Source organism: Aquarana catesbeiana, linkage group LG12 (genome assembly GCF_042186555.1).
Source record: "Aquarana catesbeiana isolate 2022-GZ linkage group LG12, ASM4218655v1, whole genome shotgun sequence".
Taxonomy (NCBI): domain Eukaryota; kingdom Metazoa; phylum Chordata; class Amphibia; order Anura; family Ranidae; genus Aquarana; species Aquarana catesbeiana.
The window spans coordinates 191,440,400-191,465,742 of NC_133335.1; the positions used below are offsets into that span (position 1 = coordinate 191,440,400).

The 25,343-nt window shown below is 40.0% G+C and overlaps 1 protein-coding gene across 2 annotated transcripts; it reads right to left on the reverse strand.

The window, feature by feature from the left end:
- Positions 1–4,972: 4,972 nt before the first annotated feature.
- Positions 4,973–24,862, reverse strand: LOC141113298 (interleukin-25-like). 2 transcript variants are annotated; one of them, XM_073606348.1, is made up of 3 exons: positions 24,705–24,862; positions 7,922–8,166; positions 4,973–6,604 (listed from the first exon to the last, which is right to left on the reverse strand). In XM_073606348.1, exons 2-3 carry the CDS (start codon positions 8,164–8,166, stop codon positions 6,373–6,375), a joined length of 477 nt encoding a protein of 158 aa, XP_073462449.1. In that variant the 5' UTR covers positions 24,705–24,862; the 3' UTR covers positions 4,973–6,372. The 2 variants fall into 2 exon arrangements, with proteins under 2 accessions (XP_073462449.1, XP_073462450.1); XM_073606349.1 differs by having other exon boundaries at positions 24,654–24,805.
- Positions 24,863–25,343: the final 481 nt, after the last annotated feature.

The window sequence follows — 25,343 nt, forward strand, 5'->3', positions numbered from 1 at the left end:
GGCAAAAGAAAAATTAATGCTGGGGCATTCTCATTAAAAGGGGACAGGGTTGGGTTATTTTTTGGACATGCTTATACAAATCCCTAAATGATAATCACAGCGCTTCACTTTTTCCACATTTCGGTATGTTACAGCCTCATTCTAAAATTGATTAAATTAATTATTTTCCTCAAAATTCAATACCCCATAATGACAACATGAAAGAAGTTTGTTTGAAACCTTTCCAAATTTATTGAAAATAAAAAACGAAAAAATCACATGTACATAAGTATTCACATCCTTTGCCATGACACTCAAAATTGAGCTCAGATGCATTCTGTTTCCACTGATCATCCTTGAGATGTTTCTACAACTTGAGTGCTGTCCACCTGTGGTAAATTCTGTTGATTGGACATGATTTGAAAAGGTACACACCTTTCTATATAAGGTCCCACAGTTAACAGTGCATGTCAGAGCACAAACCAAGACATGAAGTCCAAGGAATTGTCTGTAGACCTCCAAGACAGGATTGAGGCACAGATCTGGGGAAGGGTACAGAAAAATTTCTGCAGCATTAAAGGTCCCAATGAGCAGAGTGGCCTCCACCATCCTTACATGGAAGGAGTTTGGAGCTACCAGGACTCTTCCTAGAGCGGGCCTCCCGGCCAAACTGAATGATCGGGGGGGAAGTGAGGGAGGTGACCAACAACCTGATGGTCACTCTAACAGAGCTTCAGCGTTTCTCTGTGGAGAGAGGAGAACCTTCCAGAAGAACAACCATCTCTGCAGCACTCCACTAATCAGGCCTGTATGGTAGAGTGGCCAGACGGAAGTCACTGCCCAGTAAAAGGCACATGGAGTTTGTCAAAAGGCACCTGAAGGACTCTCAGACCATGAGAAACAAAATCCTCTGGTCTGATGAAACAAAGATTAAATTATTTGGCCTGAATGGCATGCGTCATTTCTGGAAGAAACCAGACACCGCTCAACACCTGGCCAATAGCATCCCTACAGTGAAGCATGGTGGTGGCAGCATAATTCTGTGGGGATGTTCTTCAGTGGCAAGAACTAGGAGACTAGTCAAGATCGAGGGAACAATTAATGCAGCAATGTAGAGACATCCTTGATGAAAACCTGCTCCAGAGCGCTCTGGACCTCAGAAAAAGACCCTAAGCACACAGCTAAGATAACAAAGGTGTGGCTATGGGAAAACTCTGTGAATGTCCTTGAGTGGCCCCATCAGAACCCAGACTTGAACACGATTGAACATCTCTGGAGAGATCTGAAAATGGCTGTGCACTGATGCCCCCCATCCAACCTGATGGAGCTTGAGATGTCCTGCAAAGAAGAATGGGAGAAACTGCCCAAAAATAGGTGTGCCAAGCTTGTAGCATCATACTCAAAAAGACTTGAGGCTGTAATTGGTGCCAAACAAACTTCTTTCACATTGCCATTATGGGGTATTGTTTGAAGAATATTTTCCGGATGCACTGTACATGGGAAGATGAGATTAGATGTATATCTACATCTACACCCTATTGATAGCACTTTGTTATAATGAGTTTTGCTTAGACCATTTTCCATTAGATAGCTTTAATCCATGTTTGATCTAATTGAATATCACACCTGCACTAGCCTGGAATTTAAAAAAAAAAAAATTTACCTTTGCTTCTGCACCCTTGACATGCTAAGAAATGCAAAAAAGAGGGGAGAAAGAATTTTCCAAGTAATTCTTCTAAAAGGAACAGCCGAATTATCAAAAAATATAAATAATCTTTATTGAAAAAACCCACATAAACACTGATAACTAGTGAATGTATATATGACACACCTCTACCACATACGATAAAAATAGACAACGTTGTCTTATGACACAGATGGCCACCACAAGCAGACATCCCTCGCTAATATCATGAATTACTGATTCTCATAATGAAGTCCGAGTGTGGACGTGGATAGATGTGGGTTTGGAGCAGTTCACTCAGTATTTCATAAATACCACACATTAAGCATTTATCCTGTCCACAGCTAAATTGGATAGATGATATTAAGAAGTAATTCATACATTTAGTCCCGGTGATACAAGTTGAAACTTGATGATGCACAGATGGCAAATCTAATGATGGAGTGGGAGTATGATTTCCTAGTAATGCAGGTCAAGCAGAATGGACATGGCAGGAGTGTTCAGGGTACCCCGGGTATAAGGGTGCATGGTAACTGTCCAGGTTGTCCGTGACAAGTGGGGACGGGCTGTTGGATCTCTAGGGGGCAGGTGAGTGTGTGTATTTGGATAGATGATATTAAGTAGCAATTCATACATTTAGTCCCGGTGATACAAGTTGAAACTTGATGATGCACAGATGGCAACTCTAATGATGGAGTGGGAGTATGATTTCCTAGTAATGCAGGTCAAGCAGAATGGACATGGCAGGAGTGTTCAGGTAACCCCGGGTATAAGGGTGTATGGTAACTGTCCAGGTTGTCAGTGACAAGTGGGGACGGACTGTTGGATCTCTAGGGGGCAGGTGAGTGTGTGTATGTGTATACACCTCCCAGCCAGGAAGAGGAATCGATACAGCTCTCCGCTCTCCCAATGTCCACCTCATCCACAGCATCAAAGCAGAGTGGACATTCCACCCATTTCCAGAGGAGATGGGAACCACAGGGAGGGGGGAAAGACCTTTGTCCACTGTCCCGAATGTCCCAAAGGCATCCAGTGCCGTTGATGTTCAGCGTTGCGATGCCTGCATGTAGCTAAAGCACTCCGATATCTTTTTTCAAGTCTCCCGGGAAATGCAGAGGGGGGTTGTCCGCTAGTAGGTGGTCTGAGAAGTAATTCATACATTTAGCCCCGATGATACAAGTTGAAACTTGATGATGCCCAGATGGCAAATCTAATGATGGAGTGGGAGTATGATTTCCTAGTAATGCAGGTCAAGCAGAATGGACATGGCAGGAGTGTTCAGGGTTCCCCAAAGGCCCCCATCAGGGAATTACTTGGGAAATTCTTTCTCCCCTCTTTTTTGTATGCTCGCCCTAATTCAGGGGAACACACCTCAAGCCTTTTTGATTAAGTTAACACCTGAGGTGACAGTATGTGATGACTTTGTGAGGAAATTGGTAAAATTTAGTTTCCCCTCTCCAGTCTAGCTTGCATTAGGTGTAGCCGCTGTGTCTTTTTTTATTATTTTTGTTGTTGGACATGCTAAGAAATGCGTAGATTGCCAACAAGATTCCGTCTACTCGTGGAATTTGCAAAACCACAATGTTTTCCCACTGTTTATATAGATTTCCTGGAAATTGGAAAATCAGTGACTGAACTAAACTAGATTATTGTGCTCTGGTTTGAGATTCTCTGGTCCAGAGATGTTAGTTGGAACGTGATGTATTGAGAGCTGAGCTTTGTGTTTGTTCAAGGCACAGTGCAAGAGGTGACATCTGAAGTGTTGACTTTGGTTCCACAAACCCTCTTCTTTGAGAAAACAGAATAAGCAGTTGTACAATTACTCTAAAAGCTTCCAGATGTGTTCTTCATTGTTTGATCATCGAGCATTGCAGTCATTAAAAAAAACTGAATTAATGTGCGTAAGCTTCACAAGATGTTCTATGTGCAAGGCAGTAATTAGATGTTGGTCTAATTTTTCAAGGTCTTTTGTTTTTGTAAGCATCATTAAAAAAAATGGCATACGTACATAAAATATTATGTGGTTCCAACCAATACAGACATGTTTCTATTCTGGTTTAAGAAAGGTTCCATTCTCTTTCTTGAGTTACGAACAATACTTTATTTAAAACTGAAAAACAAGCCTTTAAGTGCTTTCACAGACAACAACCTACCTTCTCAAGGATTTTGTTGTTTATCCACACTCTGCTCTTACATGATCATCCACCCCACTACAGAAAGCTTACTTGTTGATGGTATTCTAGCAGTTTGGTTACATCCACACTCCCATAATTTCAGTGAATTATGGCATTCCTAATCCTTCCAGGGAGTCCTCAAATGTCTGAAGGATCCAGGGACTACAGCTAATGTCACCTCCACTAAGCTTCTGGTATGGCCATTGTGCTATTGTGCAACGTCATTATTATGCAGGATCAAATGTATATTCTTCATTGCAATGGTCTATTGGTCAACTCGTGCTTGGCGGTACTAACTCACTAGACATTTTTGGTCTGTTTGGGGTGGGATTAGAACCCCAGTTGGTTAATTCTGTTTCTTTTTCCATATTGTGGTGAATTCAGGCCCAGGGGAAAAAAATCTTTTGCTGCCATTTTACATTGGGCCACCGAATATGATATTGCTAGAGGTCTACTTCATTACAACTCGCATTGTGGGGTATATTCCTCAAATTTCTCAAATGCAGCCATTGGCTGTACTGTCATAATGAGTGAATAATCAAGTGGATCCCAAAAAAGCTCCTTTCAGTTGAAATGCGTCGATCCATCTCTAGCACACTAAAATCCCCACATTACCAAGGTCCTTAACAGGACATGGTGATGTCCCTTTATTTTTCCATGATATAGTTTAGGGGAGAGTGCCATATATATAAATGACAGAGGCTCCCCACCTAGCATATAAGTTACGGCTTCTTGATCTTTCAAGTCTTTGTGTTTTTTTTTGTAGTACTCCATTTTGACCAATGTTTATATTAACTGTACACTCACGCTTATTTGTGGATCACTTACCATGTATATTCTGAAAGCATACCTATTATGGACCAACCATTTCTATGCAACTCATTCAGTCATAGTCATAATGTATGGAATGCTACTGTGTGATCATATGTTCCCTATCTCCATTTCTCTTTTTTATCTGACAGTTGCAATAAAATACGTTTAATGTAAGACGTTTCTTTGGAGTTCATTATTGTGTGTATAATAAGTTACATTCTGAACTGAAACCACACGAGAAGACAGCAGGTCACCATTATAATACTCATGGACAAAACCGCGAAAACTGTCACGGTAAACAAAATAAATTATTGCACAAACATCTATCCTTAATTTTATTAATAAAACATATAAACTTTATATTACAAAGCATAAAAAATGTGAACATGCAACTTCATAGAGCAGAACAGTATGTATATATTACAATGATTGTCCATATGGCCTAATCTTCTAGAGCTAGGCTTCAGTTAAATGAACAAATAGTAAGTGGCAAAAGTCCTTTAGGAATCCTAAATATGTAGTTGGTAACTGTGTGTGTCCAGCTTTATAACTCTAAGAAAAGGGACACCCAACGCATCATAAAAAGTAAAAAAAACTTACTTCATACAATAATACATGTACAAAAAGAATAGAAAAATGCACACCCCTTATCCACAGAAACTGGATATTAATACATTTACTTAACCTTTATTTCAGACTTTATTTCATTGAATTGCATTTGAGCTCTTCTTAGTCAATTTGAAGTATTTGGGGTATTTACAGTGTTCTTGATTTTAGTTCTTAATTTTCTTTCCATAGGTGTCACATTTCGACATTCCCAAAAAAAACATTTAGCAGATTTGTGGAAATTGTTTTGCAAACCTGTATCTAAGGTATCTAACTCTCACCCAGTCATTTCTCTCCCGACTGAATGTACGTAATTTTAACGCTCATCATTTTTATCTTTGGTTGAGTTACATTAAAAAACGCATAACTTGGAAAAGGTCAACCCATTAAACTCAAACTTGCTTCACAAAGGAAAGAGGTTTTGGCTCTGTAATAAGGCCTCGTACACACGGTACAAAAATCAGAAGGGAAAAGTCTGAAAACGAGCTGTCTGCGGATTTTCGGATCGTTAGTAAGGTGCATTCGACAGACGATTTGACTTTTGCATCAGACAAAAGCTGGATGTGCAGGCTATAAAATTTTTGTCTGATGTGAACTCAACGTCTGATTTTCAGATGGTCAGTACAGAAATCCATCACACAAAAGTCGAAAGTACAAACACGCATTCTCTGAATCAAGGAACGTCTGGGAAGTGTTTGGTTTAGTAAACTACCGTTCGTAATCTAGAATTAACATTTGTGACGCAGCAATAGATTAAATGTCAAAATTCGTAGTTATGCCAAAAGTATTTTAAAAGGCATTTGTTTTGTACGATCTGAAAATCGCGAATCAACACTCACCAAACTTCTACTAACATGAAATTAGCAGAAGGGGCCCAAAGGGTGGCGCTTGAGAAATGAGCTACCTCTTTATACCCTTATAGTACGTCACTACGTTTGTGTTTGTCAAGCGATAATTTGCGGATAGTAAGTATGCTAGACAAAATCCTGCCACCACCCTTTTGACAAAAAACAGACGCTCGGTTGTCCAACAATCAGACCCTGTGTACGAGGCTGAATTCTTTAACAAAATCTCCAGATCAAAAATCATAGCAGATTCACCGGTGATCACTGACGATTATTGATGGAAGACATTTAAAAATCGACAGATGCAGAACTGAGCGATTCGAATGTGTCGTAATTTGTAGACAAATCTTGACTTCTTACATTTGGAAGTTTTGTATAAGATTGGCACTTCTTTGTAGAATGGTACACTGACCATCGAGTTGGCTTTGGATGAAACGCAGCCTTTGCACAGACAGTAGGCCTCGACAATGAATGGAGGATATCTGTTCAAGTCTTCATTGATTCTAAATATGAAAGAAAAGGTAGGTGAGAGACTGTCAAATGTACATTTTTTGTCCCGAGTAACAGTAAAAGATTACATTCATATTTTTTGATCTGAAAACTATCCAGGTAAAGTAGATGCATACTCAAATCTTAAAGACATTGCAACCTGTTCTAAATTTTCTGTTTAGGTGCGTTTCAACATATTCACAAAAATGCATGCATTGAAGCACACGGTGTTGAATTGTGAATCAGCCCTATTATACTAAAAAAAATACTTGGCACTCCTGCCAGGAAGACAGGCTGTACCTAACTTCCATCCACCAGCTGTTGATCCTCCCAGAAATCCATTGGACCCTTAACTTCCTACACACTATACAGCAGTGGTCCCCAACCTTTTTTTACCAGGGACTGGTTTCATGGCTGCCATTTTTTCCAGGGACTGGGGGGGGTGCAGGGTTGGTTCCCCTACACACCACAGCCCCCTTTCACATAGTCCCCCTTTGCAGTGCAGTCCCCTTTACATCACAGTGTCCTTTTGCTGTGCTGTCCCCTTTACATTAATGTAACGTGGACTGCACTGTAAAAGGGGGGGGCTGTGATGGGAGAGGGACTGCACTGTAAAGGGGCACTGTGATATAAAGGGGGTTGCACTGTAAAGGGGCACTGTAAAAATTACAGTTTTGTCCCCTTTATATCACAGTTTCCCTTTACATCAAAGCCCCCATCATCACAGTGCCTCTTGCAATCATGCCCCCCCTTTTCTCTCTAATCACATTGCCCCCTTTCTCTGGACAGAGGGTGGGAGCTGCCCAACTTATCATATTAATAAGTGGGTAATTATCTACTTGTTAAGATGAGAAGACTCTTGCTCTTTGTGCACATCTCCAGCTCCTCCAGTCCTGCTGATAGGATGACATTGTTGATGGGGTGGGGAAAGGAGAGGAGACACAGGCATGGCCGCACAGGGGGAAACGATCAGCGACCGCAGTCTGTGATAGGCCTGTCTGGACCACAGTCGCAGCTCATCTTCCGCTGCGCGGCCTGGTATATATAGTCTTATCTCAAGCAGTGTGTTATTATCCCTGCCCAGTTTACCTCTGCGAATTACAGATTACTTCACTTTCTATGTTATGGAAATGAAGAAAGGAGAAGGTGTTCAGTAGTCCTAGCACACCTTCTGTCCTATGGGGACTATTGCTCCTACATTGACATTCTCCAGAAAAATTCTTTAGCTGTAGGTAAGTTATTCCTTGAAAAAGTCAAGTCAATATCCCTAAGCATTGCTTTCCTTGAAAGGACAAATAACACAATGACTTTAGAAGACTGGATTCTTTTACCTGTAGGACCAGGGAGAAATACTTCTGTCCTGCATCAGCTCGGATGAAATATTGATGCTGGAGGGGCATTTTTTAATCTTAATGTCAGGCACATTGTCTTGCCTGATGAGGAGCAGGGAATCTGGTGCCAGTCTTTCGAGCTTACTCCTCAAATGTTCCTCAGAGGGGTTTTTACATCTGTGATTCTGTTTTCCTTCACATTCCATATACATCAAGATGAAAATCAGAGCCAGCAACAGCTTCATCTGTAAAAAGTATAACACAAGACAGGTCAAATATATTCATTCAAATGCCGCAGAAACAAAAAATGCTTTAAACAAATACTATATTTTTGCACAAATCACCCAATTTTCATTACTACATTCCAAAGAAGATACTCCGCTGTAGGTTTCTCTTAAAAACGCATTTTGGTCACCCATTCCAATCTTCAATTTTATGGATTCTTCCCAAACATAGACCATAAAAACTTGAGTCATTTGCTATTACATAGTTTTAAAAATTATGGGATTCTCACAAATAAGCTTATGTATGTCACTGGTTACAATTCAAGACGACCCCCCCCCCCCGTGAAAGCCCCACTGCTTTTAAATGGTGGACCGCCAATGCTTTTTTTAAATCATATATAATATTCCTAAAGTGTTTTGTATAATTTCGTGGGTAAAATTTTAGGAATTAAAATTATAGTATATAGTATAGAATTATAATATATTGTTCCTTTTAAAGAGTTTTATAGATGTACAGAAAAACTTGTTATAGAAACCTCTCAAGAATAGTAAAAGCCTCAACATGTTCTACTAACATAAATACTATAGAGGGAGCATATAAAGTGCTGATGGGTTGGTATTTGACGCCAGTTAGATTAACTTACTTTACTCTAAATTATTTCAATGTTTGCTTGCGGGGATGTGATGAGATTGAAAATATGAACTATATGGTGGTCTTGCCCTGTAATGAACAGAGGAGTTTAAGGAGTAAGGAGTTTTCTATTTAATGTCTATTCTTTTTCAATAATAAATGCACTAAACGCATAAATAATTCTTTTACATGTAAAGATAGAATCCATACCTAAAACACAACAGAAATGAGTGACCTTTTCCCTTCTTGCAGCAATACAATCTATTGCTAGAGCTTGGAAGCAACAGATTGTCCATTTCTTCTATGTGAACTTAAGATTAAATAAATTCACAACTAACAAAAAAACACATTACAGTATTTTGTCTGACTTTAAGTACAAATTTTCTTAAATCTCAATTGTGTGTGTTCATCCAGAATTTAGTTTGATTTGTGTCAACTGCCATTTATGGGAATTCACTGTCTAATTTTTCAATCAATATTCCTAGACTCTCCTGTTTTATTTGTTTATTTATTTAGCATTTAATATTGAATATTTTGGGCCTTTAATAATATTTATATGCTATATCCAAACTCCAAATTTTAAAAATGTATGTAATATAGTTTTATATTTAACTAATATATTAGAAATTGCTGTAACTGATATTTATACTCTCTTTCTTTGTATAATTTTTTTCTGTTATGATATACTTTGGTTATTTTATTTGTTACATAAAACTAAATAAAACATTTATTGAAAAAGAAAAAAATGTTTTCACCAATTTTTTTTTTAACCAAAGCAAAAATACAAACCTATCACCCAAAGTAACAGATATTATAGACATTGGGGTTGATATACTAAAGGCAAATTCACTATGCACTAAAAGTGCACTTGGGAGTGCAGTCGCTGTAGATCTTAGGGAAAGATCTGAAATGAGGGGAAGATCTGCTGATTTCTATCATCCAATCATGTACAAGCAAAAATGCTGTTTTTATTTTTCTTGCATGTCCCCCTCTAGGCTCTACAGCGATTGCACTTTCAAGTGCACTAGTAGTGCACAGTGGATTTGCCTTTAGTAAATAACCCCCATTGCTCCATCTTCTATTCTGAAGCTTTGCACACAATTCCCTTTGACTGATGTAATAAGTTATATGTCGCTCACAATTATACATCAATCATATTGGTGTTGGTTTACTAAAGGCAAATTGACTGTGCACTTCGCAAAGTGCGGTTGCACTCAGCAGTTGCTCCAGAGCTTAGTAAATGAGCAAAAGTTCTACTGACTTTCATCATCCAATCATGTGCAAGCAAAAATTCAGTTATTTTAATCTTCTTTGCATGTGATTGGGTATTCTTTGCAAATGAAGCTTTACCTCATTTACTAAGCTCTAGAGCAATTGCACTTTCAGAGTGCAACTGCACTTTGCAAAGTGCACAGTCTAGTTGCCTTTAGTAAATCAACCCCTTTTGTGTTTGAAAATACAGACCTCATTGGTCTTATGGGCAACAGATGCACATTTACATTTATGCATGTGCATTAAAATGTGTTTAAGTTGCTTTTTTCATGTATGTCATGTTCTGTTGCCATTCCTATCTAAAGCCCTATTAATGTGCTGCACTGGATGGAAAAAACGAACATGAACCTTATTTGGCCAATGCATATTAAATGGCAATGGCAAATAGGAATTTAAATGGCAAACATTGCCCATGCATTTGTGCTAATGTGCCCTAAAATACACAGGTGGAGCGCCGCACTCTACACATCTCGTTCCAGAACCTGATATCGTAAATAATGTTGACAAGCAGTAACCATGCCCCTACGCGTTACGTCCTATCTCAACGTTCTCAGGAGACATGAACGCTGGTGTTTTATGCATGATTCAAGCCTTGATAGGTATTGCAACGCTGAGTCACTAGGTCATAGGACTGTTTGCTTTGCTGGAGGGTAGGGAAGGTACTTCTATTATTTCAGTCTTTTTTTTTTTTTTAATTATGCAAATGAAAAATGTTGCTATGTGGCTCATCTTATTTGATAGTATCAGGAGGGGTTTAGCATGTGAACACAGTGTTAGCCATGTACAAGCACAAGCCGATGGTTCGTGCAGGGCAAAGCAACAGGTTCACTTTAGAGCCAGCCCAATGCAGTTGTTTAAAATATTCTTCCCATTGCTCCTCCGCCATTCTGCAGGCCCACATAATGAAGAGTAGAAACCCTGCTTCAACCCTAAGGGCTCTTTTACAAAAGGACTTGAGGCGGTAAAAACAGAAGGCAGAGCCCTGGTTTTACTGACCCCGGTCACCCACATGATTCTTAAACATTAAAGCCTTACAGGGCTGTTCACATGCTTCATGGCAGTAGCATTTTTAACTGTGGCTGTACAGCACTGCCTGTCAAACTTGCCCATTAAGATCATTGAGTCCTCCCCACAACTGCATTGCAACCGCATGCAATGAATATTTGCAATACTGTTGAGCAGCATTTACAGGTTTAAATCAGTGGTGAGGAGGCGATATAATGCCTCCTTACCCCTGTCAAATGTCCTCTGAATAAATCGCTCTTCAGAGGGCATCCCAAGTGTGAAAGAGCCTTAGTTTCCCCTAGTCTAACTTTGCACAGGTTGGGCTGTATGGATTTTCATTTAGAGAGAAGCACCCCCCACCTCTATATGACAGTGCTGTGTCCCTGAGCACCCAATGGAAAACCACAAGTGCTATCACATAGGAGAAAGGGTCACATGTTCCCCATACCCAGGAGTATAACACTTTGCTTTTCCGGGCAGCAAGTGATAAACACAAAAGCAAAAATGTTATATACTGCAGCTTAAATATGGTGGCTGCATTAGTTTTCTTTTTTAAGATTTTACCACATGGTGATTGAGCCATTAGCACACTTCCTGTCCTAGGGTGACACTCACTCACCATACTATGTTAGGACAGAAACAACACAACTAGAAAGGAATACAGAAATCACCCCCTCTCCTCTTCTCTGTAACATAAAGGGTGCAAGGTTCGGTAGTCCTCAGAATTAACTAACAATATAAATGCTAAGGATACAGTAGGGGCAAAGAGCACATAAAACTGACAAGATTTCTGGTAGGATCAACATTCTTTTAACCTCCCTGGCAGTATGATTATGTCAGATTTTTGAATCTCAAAGAGGTACAATTGTTTTGCATGAAAATTTGGCGTTTTATACTGTCGGCCTGTAATTCTTAGTAATAGCACACTTAAATCTGTCCAAACAAGAATCTAGTAGACATCCTGGTTTTGATAAAGTTTGAAACACAAAATCATAAATAATAATATAATAAATAATTATAGAATATAATAATAATAAAATTAATTTTCCCACGATTCACTATCGCTCAATTCTGCAAGTGATTTACCATCGCGGTTTTCTAGCTGGTCTAAAACCACTTTTGACGTAAAGGGACACATTTTGGTTGCTATGGACAATCTCCAGTTTCCAGACAGAAAGAATAGTATATATAATATAAAAGTGTAAGCAGGGCACTGGACAAAGCACTGGGGACAAAAGGGAGGTGAAATGATTTGATACAGTAACGTCATCTGTAAGATTACAGTGTACTGTCTGTGTTATGTATTTTGTACTTTCTGAATTTGCCACCGGGCTCCGCCCCCATGTGTCGCGACGCTCACAGGGAACAGAGCCCGGCACACAGGGCATCGGGTGGATGATCTGGCAGGGGACACAGCGGGGGGGACATCGCAGCATCCTGGTGACAAGGTAAGTAACCTGGACCAGGATTCTACAATGCAATCCCGAGTGTGGCTCGGGGTTACCGCTAATGGTACTGAAATTTAATCTCGAGCCACACTCGAGAATACCGCCGGGGAGGTTAACCTATCAAATAGATATAACAAAATGGAGCAAAGAAGAGTTCAATGTTCGTAGATCTAAAGAAAGGCACATGTCAAAACTGCACCGCTCTTTCCCAGATGATAGTGAAACAAGTACCGGCCTAAAGAGCTCTGCTCTGTGTATCACCGCCAGAATTCTACAAAGGCCATACGCTGATGATATCATTCCATGTAAAATTCTAATCAAGCCAAAGTCCCCCACCTGAGGCCACCCCACTGCTGAGTTTCCATCAGAATGGGCTCAGTGGCAGAGGTTGTTGATGATGCATTTAAAGTATTAAACCCTAACTGGATGACACTTAGGTGTTGATTTACTAAAGGCAAATAGACTGTGTACTTTGCAAAGTGCAGTTGCACTCTGCAAGAGCAATTGCTCCAGAGCTTAGTAAAAGCAGATCTCAGGTGACTTCCATCATCCAATCATGTGCAAGCAAAAATTTTTATTTTGTTTAAATTTTTAAATTTTCCTTGAATGTGATTGGGTATTCTTTGTAAAGTGAAACTTTACCTCATTCACTAAGCTCAGGAGCAACGGCACTTACAGAGTGCAACTGCACTTTGGAAAGTGCACGGTCTATTTGCTCTTAGTAAATCAACCCGTTAGTTTGCTGAAGCACTGTGTATCGTAGACAATTATTTTCAAATTTTTTTCATCTCATTGTTAAATCTCAGAGCTGCTGATCTCATGCAGCCTCTTCCTGCCTACATGCCCTCCAGTGATGACTGCACAACATCCCCTAGAGCAGATTTCCTGATGCTGACAACTGGGAACCAAGCCTGAATAATGATGTTGAAACGGCCACTTGTAGTCTTCATCAGAAGCCCGTGTGACAGGGTGACAACACCGAAGCACAGTTGGGAGTCGGGGACTGAGCGTTGTCACCCTATAACAGAAAGGACCTTCATAGCAGGATTAACAGTTATTATTTTAAATGAAAGCTGCAGATTTAACAGTATCAAAAAATATTTTGAAATGACATTAAAAGACATTAAAAGTGGCCACTCATTAAAATTAGAAGAAAAGAGGTTTAACCTTAAACTAAGTAGAGGGTTCTTTACTGTAAGAGCAGCAAGGATGTGGAATTCCTTTCAACAGGCGATGGTCTCAGCGGGGGGCATCGATAGTTTCAAAAAACTATTAGATAAGCACCTGAACGACTGCAACATACAGCGATATACAATGTAATACTGACATATAATCACACACATGGGTTGGACTTGATGAACCTGTGTTTTTTTTCAACCTCACCTACTATGTAACTATGTAAGAAGCATGGACTTTTTTTTGCAGAATCATACTTACACTGTAGGTGGATACTGCATCTGTCCCCTGCCACTTCTAACACTGAGACCCAGGCGATCAAACACCGCCGATCGCTCGGTTCTCAGGGCTCCCTAAGCAGAAAGTTGCTGACTGTCAGTTACCGCTGTCTGCTCTGCCCCCCCCCCCCTCCTGGCTCACTGGAGCGCTGAGCTGTGGAGGGGGCGGGAGCGGCATGTGGGCAGAGGCTGAGCCAGGGGCCGGTCCAGGCATGTGGGCAGATCCCGACTTCATTGGCACGATCTTGCCCGAGCCTGGACTGGCTCTGTGATGTCAGCAGACAGCGGACTGCAGCCTGTTGTCTGCTGAAAACGAGCCACAGGATTGCAGAACGATCTACACAACTGCAATCCACAGGAGAAGTACAGCTAAATGAGCTTTGGCTGTACTTCTTTAACATGTTATAGATTATATGAGATTTTAGTAAATGTTTTTATATCTACTTTAAAAACCATATACACAAAGCGTGCAAATGATTTACTAATAGTTGACCTTTCTACATTATTGCTTTGCCATAAAAAGGTTGCACTGGGTTAAAGCATGCTTGGTTTCCATTGATTTTATGGAGGAAAAGTAAATAGGTTAGACGGGTCAAAGGGTTTTTGTTCGCAGTGTTTTTGTTTTGATTTTTTTCTATTACAACAATCGGCACTAGACACTCGGTTGGCACCGAATGCGTGTCTTTAAATACACCTGTTTGTGGACAGTTTCACTTAACACTTCACTTTAAGCCCCCAGGGCTGTCACTGCTGGGTTTGAATTGAAACAAAAAACCTTTCACATTTCATGGAACTGGCCCATCCAGATTGCACAAATATGCTGACATTTAATCTAATGCAGATCGGGGATCAAAAGCATTTTTCTTAAATTAGTAACAAAGAATGCATGAAGTCTCAGGTATAAAAAGTGACACAAAGAAGAAGGCACAGAGGGGTTGATTTACTAAAGGCAAATAGACTGTGCAATCTGCAAGCCCAGTGGCTCAATAAATAAGAAAAAAAGGAGAAGCTCTGCTGGCTTCCATCATCCAATCATGTGCAAGCAAAAATGCTGTTTTTTTTATTTTCTTTGCACGTGATTGGGTATTCTTTGCAAAGTGAAAATTACCTCATTTCCTAAGCTCTGGAGCACCTGCACTCGCAGAGTGCAACTGCACTTTGCAAAGTGCATAGTCTATTTCCCTTTAGTAAATCAGACCTATGTGTGCTGCCCTCGCCAAATACATATGCTCATTTATTGAAATGAAAATGTGAATAGTAATGGCAAACATAGAAGAGCAATGAGCACATTGAAACAATCACTCCCCCACATTAATGGAAAGGATGAACCACCAATGGTCATCAGTGGCATCCAACATCGAGCCTCATTCTCTTGGGCCTAAAGAACTTTGGGTTTTTTTGACTGTCCATGAACATGGGTTTCGAACAGCCAGAGTATGTTCCGGTACATATTCTATTGGCTATTTCTGACTTAAAGGACATTGGGGGTTATTTACTAAAGGCAACTCCACTTTGCACTATAAGTGCAAACTACAAGTGCAAAGTGCACTTGAAATTGCACTGAAAGTGCACTTGGAAGTAAAGTTGCTGTAGATCCGAGGGGGACATGCAAGGAACATAAAAAACAGCATTTTAGCTTGCACATGCTTGGATAATAAAATCAGCAGAGCTTCCCCTGATTTCAGATCTATCCCTCAGATTTACAGCGACTGCACTTCCAAGTGCACTTTCAGTGCAATTTCAAGTGCACTTTGCACTTGTAGTGCAAAGTGAATTTGCCTTTCGTAAATAACCCCCAATGTTTCCACAATAAATGAGGGAAACGTACATCTAGAGTACTGGTGACTGTACATCTCCGTCTTTAGTATTTGCATGGCACCATCTGTTGTGGTCTCTACAAGGGGCGTCACTAGGATTCACAGTAAAATTTGAAAAAATTTACACCCCCTCACATTGGTAGTTGGTGTGGGGGGGGGGGGGGAGCATATAATTGCACCCCTACTGGATTCCCATTCTACTCCTAAAGTCCACAATACTTACCTCCTCTCCAATTGTCCAACACCCACAAGGTTCCTCACCGGTGCTGGTATCTTCTCCCTGGATTCCTCTAGGTGCTGGTCTTCAGCTGTCTTGGTTGCCCAGCGTGGGGTGACTTAACTCCAGCGTTTGCACAGCTCTGTGCACATTTTAAAGAAAACTGCAACAGGCAGGTAGTTATATTTCTATTACAGAAAAGACCTTGCATGCCTCTTCTGCAATAAATAGCCTGCCAGGTCGCAATTTTTTTAAATTCAGCCTTCAACGGTGGTGACTACTGTAACTGAAAAATTACATAGCCACCAGGAATTCTACATAGGTCACTATGTAGTCCTTGGAGGGCAGGCCACTGCCACTGCTGTGCCTGGTCCCTGTACCGAGGAAGAGAACTTTTGTGGTAAACCCAAATTAAGCTGGCCGAGGTGGGTGGATGAGATCATGGAAAAATAGCTGCCATCACTCAATCTATGAGCCATTGATGAGAATACACTGATGAATATAGGTAAGTGATCAAATGTATTTATTTTGCAAATGCTTTTTAGGCAATGGGATTTATTTACTAAAGGCAAATCCACTTTGACCTACAAGTGCAAACTACAAGAGTAAAGTGCACTTGGAAGTGCAGTCACTGTAGATCCGAGGGGGACATGCAAGAAAAATAAAAAACAGCATTTTAGCTTGCACATGATTGGATAAAAAAATCAGCAGAGCTTCCCCTCATTTCAGATCTACCCCTCAGATTTACAGTGACTGCACTTCCAAGTGCACTTTCAGTGCAATTTCAAGTGCACTTGTAGTTTGCACTTGTAGTGCAAAGTGGATTTACCTTTCATAAATAACCCCCATTGAGTGCTCTGACCTAGTGCACTGAAGTGCCATTTAAAATAAATGGCACCACAATGCATGTTATGTGCATTATTATGCATTGCAATAATGCATGTGGAAGTTTGAACCTGGCCTATAGCCAAGCACCAGGCAAGCAGCTGCAGTACATACACAGATGCATATGGTGACTTGTTCTGTTAGCCAAAATGTTTGCAATCCTGTTTTGGCAGTGCAGAGACGTACTCTTTCCTGCAAGATAGAAGAATGAAGTACCTGACTTTACGGGGGTCATTTACTAAAGACACTCAGGGGTTGATTCACTAAAGGAAAATAGACTGTGCACTCTGCAAAGTGCAGTTGCTCCAGAGCTTAGTGAATGAGCAAAAGCTCTGCTGACTTCCATCATCCAATCATGTGAAAGCAAAACATGCTGTTAGTTTCTTAAATTTTCCTTGCAAGCGACTGGATACTCTTTGCAAAGTGAAGCTTTACCTCATTTAATGAACTCTGGAGCAACTGCACTTGCAGAGGGCAACTTTTGCAAAGTGCACAGTCTATTAGCCTTTAGTAAATCAACCTCTATGGCTCTCCACTGCAGTCTCAGTAAACCATCTTGGTGAAGGACCTGCCTTTGCCCATCATTGAATAATTAAGGAACTGCAGTGCACTAATGAGGTCAACTATGGGGTCTTTCCTCCTGTCAGCAACCTTTCTATGTTAGATTGACAGCACTCTGCAGTTCAGTAAAGCTTGATTGGTTTTTAATGGTGCCCCTCTACTGCTTTGCAGGGGATTTATGAAGGCTGATAGACAAATAAAGGTAGTATAATTTTTTTTGTTGATTACCTAACTAGACTAATGTATTTAAAGTGTATTACAGCCCATACTTTTTTAATTTGGGATAAATATTGGCTAAACCCCTGTCACTTTTTGTCTTGAAAGCTTTATCTTTATTTCTTGTCCCGAAGACAGTGAAGGGAATTCTCTCCAAAGTAAGAAGGGATCCCCTCTCCTGGTTGTCACCTTTGGATTTTCCCTTGTCTTTGAAGCTGGCGACGACTGTAAAGTTTTGGATTTCCTATGACTTTCTGTCCCGGTGATAGTGGTCACCAAGACAAATAAAGAGGGTGAATCTACTCAAAGAGGACATAGACAACAATAAAGATCTAACAAGGGTTTTACCCATTCCATGGTTAATTTAAAACTGACAAAAAGTTTTGGCTTTAGACGCACTTTTGTAACTATCTATAATTCTTACATTAAGTGGCGCTCCATCCAAAAGGGGAAGCTCCGCTTGTTTGCACCCTCCACTGCCACATTTGGCACTTTTTGAGGGGGAGCGGGTACTTGGGTTTGACAGGTAACTGCTCCTTTCTTGCAGGTCAGATCACTGCGGTGATCTACGAGAATCTTCGCCCCCCCCCCCTCCTCCACACAGGTCCCAGAATACTGAGGGACTATCCACAAAGCGCATTGCAACTTGCTTATGCACAGTAGTAAATCAGCTGTGAAGGCTTCACTGCCGGTTTCCCTTATTATAAGATGCCGACACCTGCACCCAAAACTGATTGAAGAATCGGCTCAGGTGCCGACATCGCTGGATCCCTGGACAGGTAAGTGTCCTCATATTAAAAGTCAGCAGCTACAGTAGCCATATTTTTTGTTTTGCACGGAGTAAGGAAGTGATAAACCCATAATTAGGGTTTTTTGTTTTCCCTTCACTTCCCGTCCTTTATACTCAACAGAAAAAGAGAGAAAATCTTTTTTTCCTTTGCTTAGGGAATTCCCATTAGACATGTGCACACTGAAATATTTCGTTTCGGAATTTCGTTTTCGTCCAAAAAATAAATTTATTTAGTTACTCCCGAAATTCGTTTTTATTCATTTTGTTTTTCGTTAAAAATTGCATTTGTCCGAAAATCCAAATTATGGTCGAATCTGTCATTAAAGGTTTATGGTGTCTGTCGAATGTTCAAAGAAGATTCGACAGAGCAGCTGAACTGTACGACGCCGTATAGTTTACCTGCTCCGTCGAATCTTCTTAGAACTTTCAACAGACACCATAAGCCAAAGTACGTGTGTACTTAGTTCTAGCTATTTTACTGCTCCTCCTCTTTGGTTACAATCAGCCAATAACATTCATCATCATCATTATTTTTATTTATCTTTCCTCCCCTACGTCGAATCTTTCCTCCCCTACGTCGAATCTTTTCTCCCCTACGTCGAATCTTTTCTCCCCTATGTCGAATCTTTTCTCTCTATGTAGAATAGCCTTGGACTAATAGAGTTAAGGTTAGGCACATTCGACCACAGGTTTGATGGACACAGATTGTTATTGTCATCATCATGTCGATTCTCCTATCTATATCGAACAGTTGTAGCAACGAAAACGAAAATTAAGCATTTGTTTATGTCGGATCTTTCGTTTTTCGGATTCTGCACTTTCGTTATCGTTTGTTAAAACGATAACGAAAATACCTGAAATTCGGACGAAAAACGAATGCACATGTCTAATTCCCATCTTAGTAGTCACTGGAACATTGGTCCCCATTGGATGATATACCCTTATCTCTTGCTTTGATGACAACGCTAAAATTTTGGATTGCCCTCTCTAGGGTTGGTTTACTAAAAGAAAGTTATCACCGCTCCAGGAGCTTTAAACAGACAAAAATGAAAACGATCTTGGTTCAGGGGTCGTAGGTGCTGGCTAATGCTGATAGCGTTGAACATGAATGAATTCTGGACAGCCGCACTCATAGATAGCCTTATTTATTTAGAAGGTGCACATCAAATACAAAAATCACAGCAGACAGGGAAAAGCTGACGTTTCGCACTAACGTTAGTGCTTACTCATAGCTAACATGAGTAAGCACTAACATTAGTGCGAAATGTCAGCTTTTCCCTGTCTGCTGTGATTTTTGTATTTGATGTGCACCTTCTAAAGAAATAAGGCTATCTATGATTGCGGCTGTCCAGAATTCATTCATGTTCAACGTTGGTTTACTAAAACTGGGGAGTGCAAATCTCATGCAGCTGTGCATAGTAGCCAATCAGCTTCTGTTTTCAGCTTGTTTAATTAAAGGGGTTGTAAAGGTAAAAATTTTTTCACCTTAATGCATTCTATGCATTAAGGTGAAAAAACTTCTGACAGTACCGCCGCCCCCAGCCCCCCCCGTTTTACTTACCTGACGCCTCGAAAGTCAGCTTCTCGTTCCCGACATCTATTCCTCCGCTCACCCTGGCCGCTGATTGGCTACAGTGGATGGATTGGAAGCAGCGCAGCTATTGGCTCGCGCTGCTGTCAATCACATCCAATGACGCGGCGCGCTGGGGGGCGGGGCCGAGTGATACAGTGAGCGGCTATAGCCGCCGGCTGTATCACGGGAGCGCGCCCGCAAGCACTCACCACCGTGCGAGGGAGCTCGCATTAAGGTGGTTAATGCTTGCGGGGAGGAGCTGAAACAGCCGCAGAGGGACCCCAGAAGACCAGGTTCGGGGCCACTCTGTGCAGAACGAGCTGCACAGTGAAGGTAAGTATAACATGTTTGTTATTTTTTTTTTTTTTTAAATTTACCTTTACAACCCCTTTAAAGAGGAAGTAAACCCTGATGGGTTTTACTTCCTCTTTATTCCCCTGCAAAGTAAAAGCATAATGGGCTAGTATGCATCGCATACTAGCCCATTATGTGGCACTTACCTGCAAACAAAGCCTGCAATGTCCGCAATGTCCCCGCTGGTGGAAGCATCCATCTTCGCCCCTTTTCCTTCCGGGGCCGCTGACTCCGGCTCTGTGACTGTCCGGAGCCGCGTGACATTACTCCCGCGCATGCGTGCGTTAGCCGCAAGTCACGGCACACACTGGGGAAGAAACGGCTCGAAGGGCCGTTTTCTTCACTGAGCATGCGCCAATGACATCGTCGGCGCACTACAAGGTACATATCTCCTAAACGGCGCATGTTTAGGAGATATTTTCAGTACATATAGGTAAGCCTTATTATAGGCTTACTTATAGGTAAAAATGTCTAATGGGGGTTTTACAAGTACTTTAAGCTTTGACAAAAAAAAAAAAAAAAAAAAATGAAAGCTGATTGGTTCTTTGCAAAGCTGCACTAGATTATGCACTTTCCAGTTTTAGATCAACTTCTCTGTCTCGGTGACAAATCAACAAAAAAAAAGACTAAGGTCTAACCCTTGCCCCACTTTATTGAAAACAAAAAACAAGTTTTGCCTTTACATACTTACTTAAAATTGAAGTTCAGGAGCAAAACAGAAGCCCCACCTCCTTCATCTCTCAGACAAGTGAAGGCTTTTCTACTTAAAGAATGGTGCAAAATCTCAGCACACACTCAGGACTTGCATGACAGCATTCTAAGAGGGATTGAAGCTGTTCCAAGGGTGGCCCTACTCCCTGTTAGGTGATCAGTATTTCTAGATGTTTCTATTATTTTGCCCACCCCCTTTTTACAGCAACATCCATTCCCCAAGCAACTGGACAGAGTTTACTGCATTAACAACAGCTGTCAATCTAAAGAACAGGAGACAAAAGTCGGGTTCCATGGCTCCAATGCCGCCATTTATCATACCTCCCAACATTTTGAGATGGGAATGAGGGACACATACTAGCAAAACATATGTAGGCATAGGACACGCCCCCCTGTCACATCCCTTTAAAGGAGAATTAACCAAAAAAAGGGTTAATTAAATCTACAAGTGCTTTTTTACCACTACTATTCCTTTATATTGGCTTTTAAAATTTACAAATGCAGCAATTTAGAAACGGGATGAAAGGTTTAGCACTGGGAAACACTTTTTGAAAGATAAAAAGTAAATTTTTTTTATACAACTATATAGATCAGACCAAAATGAGGGACAAATGAGGGGGAAAGCGGGACATTGCTCTAAATCAGGGACAGTCCCTTGAAATCAGGGAGAGCTGGGAGCTATGCATACATGGATTCCAAAAATAGCCATAAATCCCTGATGGATAAATTAGACAAATTACCCTTAGCCCGACATTGTCATATAGAAAGAACATATCGTTTCTCAATTAAGATTTATGGTCATAGATGGTATACCTAAGAACAGACGTGGAGGGAATAGGGAAATTAACCCTTAGAAAGCGGGAGGTTCAATGGATACACCGTTTAATTCATTATTGCCTAAAGGATTGAATTCTGATTTTGATCTATATTTGTTTCTTGAACTCATTTTTTATTTTTTTCCAAAAAAAACAGTGGTGTCTTTTTATATTTATTTTTTATTTTCATAACCGGTTAAAGGTTATATACATGTATTCACTATATGTGTTTTGTTCTTCCTTAGTGCATATTAAATGTAAAAAGAAAAGTGATAGAAACTGATGACCCATGATTCCATATATCTCTACATGTTTTCTTCATTTGTTGATTATCCTTATTGGTACTAAATGACTGATTAATTGATTGATCTCATATGAGATAGGAGTGTATAAATACAGTTGGAAAGATCATTATTATTGTATGTGTCTTGCTCTGAAGAAGCTATCTGTATAGCATGAAGCCATCATGGATTTGACACTGAATGGAATTTGAATTTTCCTAATAAATTTTATCTATATATGAGCAAACTGTTGGCGCTATATAAATCCCGTATAATTAATATATATATATATATATATATATATATATATATATATATATATATATATATATATGAATATGTATAAAACACAAAAGGAGAGTAGTGATATAGCAAGCAATTGCAATAGCAAAGGAATTAAACGAGTAGAACAGGAGCTATACATGACACATCCATAGGTAAAGGTAAAGGAAAAGTAAACAATCCATCTTCACATTTCTGCATAGAGAAGACCTATCTCTTATTACACAGCACATACTACGACACAGACACTGCAGGTGCCATGAGTCGGGTGTGACGCTCTGTTGCGCTCGGTTTATATTTGCAGAAACATTTAAACCATAAAGGGCATGGTTCATATTTATGTCTGATTTATACCAGTCTGACCATCTGTGTCCTTCACTGATGAAACACAGACAACTACAACATGCTGATCTCTACCTGGACCTGACCTTAAGAGGTTGATTTACTAAAGGCTAATAGACTGTGCACTTTGCAAAGTGCAGTTGCACTCTGCAAGAGCAGTTGCTCCAGAGCTTAGTAAATGAGCAGAAGCTCTGCTGACTTCCATCATCCAATCATGTGCAAGCAAAAATGCAGTTTTTTTTTATTTTCCTGCATGTGATTGGTTATTCTCTGCAAAGTGAATATTATTACCTCATTTACTAATCTCTGGAGCAACTGCATTTGCAGAGTGCAACTGCACTTTGCAAAGTGCACAGTCCATTTGCCTTTAGTAAATCAACCCCAGTGTCATTACACACGTTATACTGCAACATGCATTCTAATACAGCACAACTACAATCATTCTCGTGTATGGAGTCACTATGGGACAAGAATCCAGATCTCTTTTCACTTTTCTCATTTTCCAGGTAAATGACATAGAAAGAGTTAAAGCCAGAAGGTTCGCAGTAGCAGCAATAAATTACAAAAAGAAAAAAATATTGGTTGCTTTTTAGCTGTAATCTGGAACCAAGAATTAAAGTTTGATGTGACTATGGAGATATAGATACAAATAAAACTTTTTTTCTACCTGCAAACACAGCTTGCCAACAAAACCAGGAAGAGTAATTCACAATCACCGCATCATATTATCAGTTTTACAGCAACCTGCAGATAACAGTGGAGGACTGATATTCTCAGGAACATCCCATGTACACAGAGGTACTGTCCCTTCATATAACTTTGTGATAAGATTTGTGGATAAATATAAAAAATAGATAGATTAGTGGATAAATATTCCACTCATTTCAGATCTACCCCTCAGATTTGCCTTTCGAAAATAGCCCCGATAGATAGATAGATAGATAGATAGATAGATAGATAGATAGATAGACAGTAAACAGACAGACAAATGCTCAGATTAACAGATGGGGGGACACTGGGTAATTATATAATAGATAGATATACAAAGATAATATGATATGATGATGATGAATAAAACAGACAAATATAGATAGACTCATATTTTTATCAGACTAACTATGTAAATGAGCCGTGCAAAAGAGAAAGATAGATAGATAGATAGATAGATAGATAGATAGATAGATAGATAGATAGATAGATAGAAATATCATTAGATAAATAGAACGATAGATTGAAAATGGACAGATGTATAGATGACAGGTGGTAATAGGTGGACAAAATGACTGGTGGAAGATAGATAGATAGATAGATAGATAGATAGATAGATAGATAGATAGATAGATAGATAAAGATAGTAAAATGGATAGATTGACAAATATGCAGATTAACAGATAACAGACATTGGTAAAATAGGTAAGATTTAGATAGATAGATAGATAGATAGATAGATAGATAGATAGATAGATAGATAGATAGATAGATAGACGAGACGGATATAGCCTGACTATTTTTAAACTATACTATGTAACTATATGAAACTGATTAGTCTTTGAGCTGACAGCAAAAACCTGCCATGCAAAATACATAGATAGATAAATAAACAGATAGATATATAAACAGAGTAATATAATATAGAGAAACAGAAGTATAGATAATAGATAGATAGACAGACAGACAATGCATATGTACTTCATAATGCAAAAAAGTGAAATTTTGTAAGAAGGGCAGTAGGGCAGTAGATCCCCACCATCATATTCATTCCATTTTCCATCCTTTCTAATGTAAAAATTCAATGTAAAGCTCCTTCTGTTGTGTAATATAAGGAATTGTTTGAAGAATCAGATTTATAATTACATTGATAACAATGGCAGCCAATTCTTGGTGTCCAGTCCAGATGGGTCTCACCTTTTAGCTATTTCTCAGTCCCAGGCTTAACAAAGGAAGACACAAGAGATGAGTTTGTGGAATGGAATTGTCAGCTGTCTTTATAACCTGCTCTGATTACCGCCTCCCTCCAATACGATATGATCGCCTGTTGTAACCTGAAACTGAACGAGGAACTGATTGGCTGGTTGTCTGGGTGAAAGCCAGAATTCAACTGCTTGTAAAAAAAAAAAAAACACACACCCAGAGCTGTCACACCTGCCATGCACTTTGAACTTGTGTGTTACAAGAAAAACAGCCTGGTGCAAGGAAAAAGAAAAACGTTCATTTTTTAACTTCATACCTTGAGATGTCCATGTTTTACGAGACACAGCGTCTTAGCGACCTGTACCAGTTGAGTAGGAAAGTCCCTATTTGTTTGGATGGGGTAACACCATCTATCTTTCAGTATCTTTTTAAATTGCCATATATGGAGCGGAAAGCACCTTTCACATTAGGTTTATGTGAACACCGAGCCCATAAAGACACATTTACAGGAATCCTTAGAGGTTTAATACAGGCAGGCCCAGACTGGCCATAGGGCTGGGGCTGACCAGGCCGCAGAACTGGCTAATGCAGGGGTCCCAAACCCCCTGGCTAATGGACCGGTAACAGTCCATG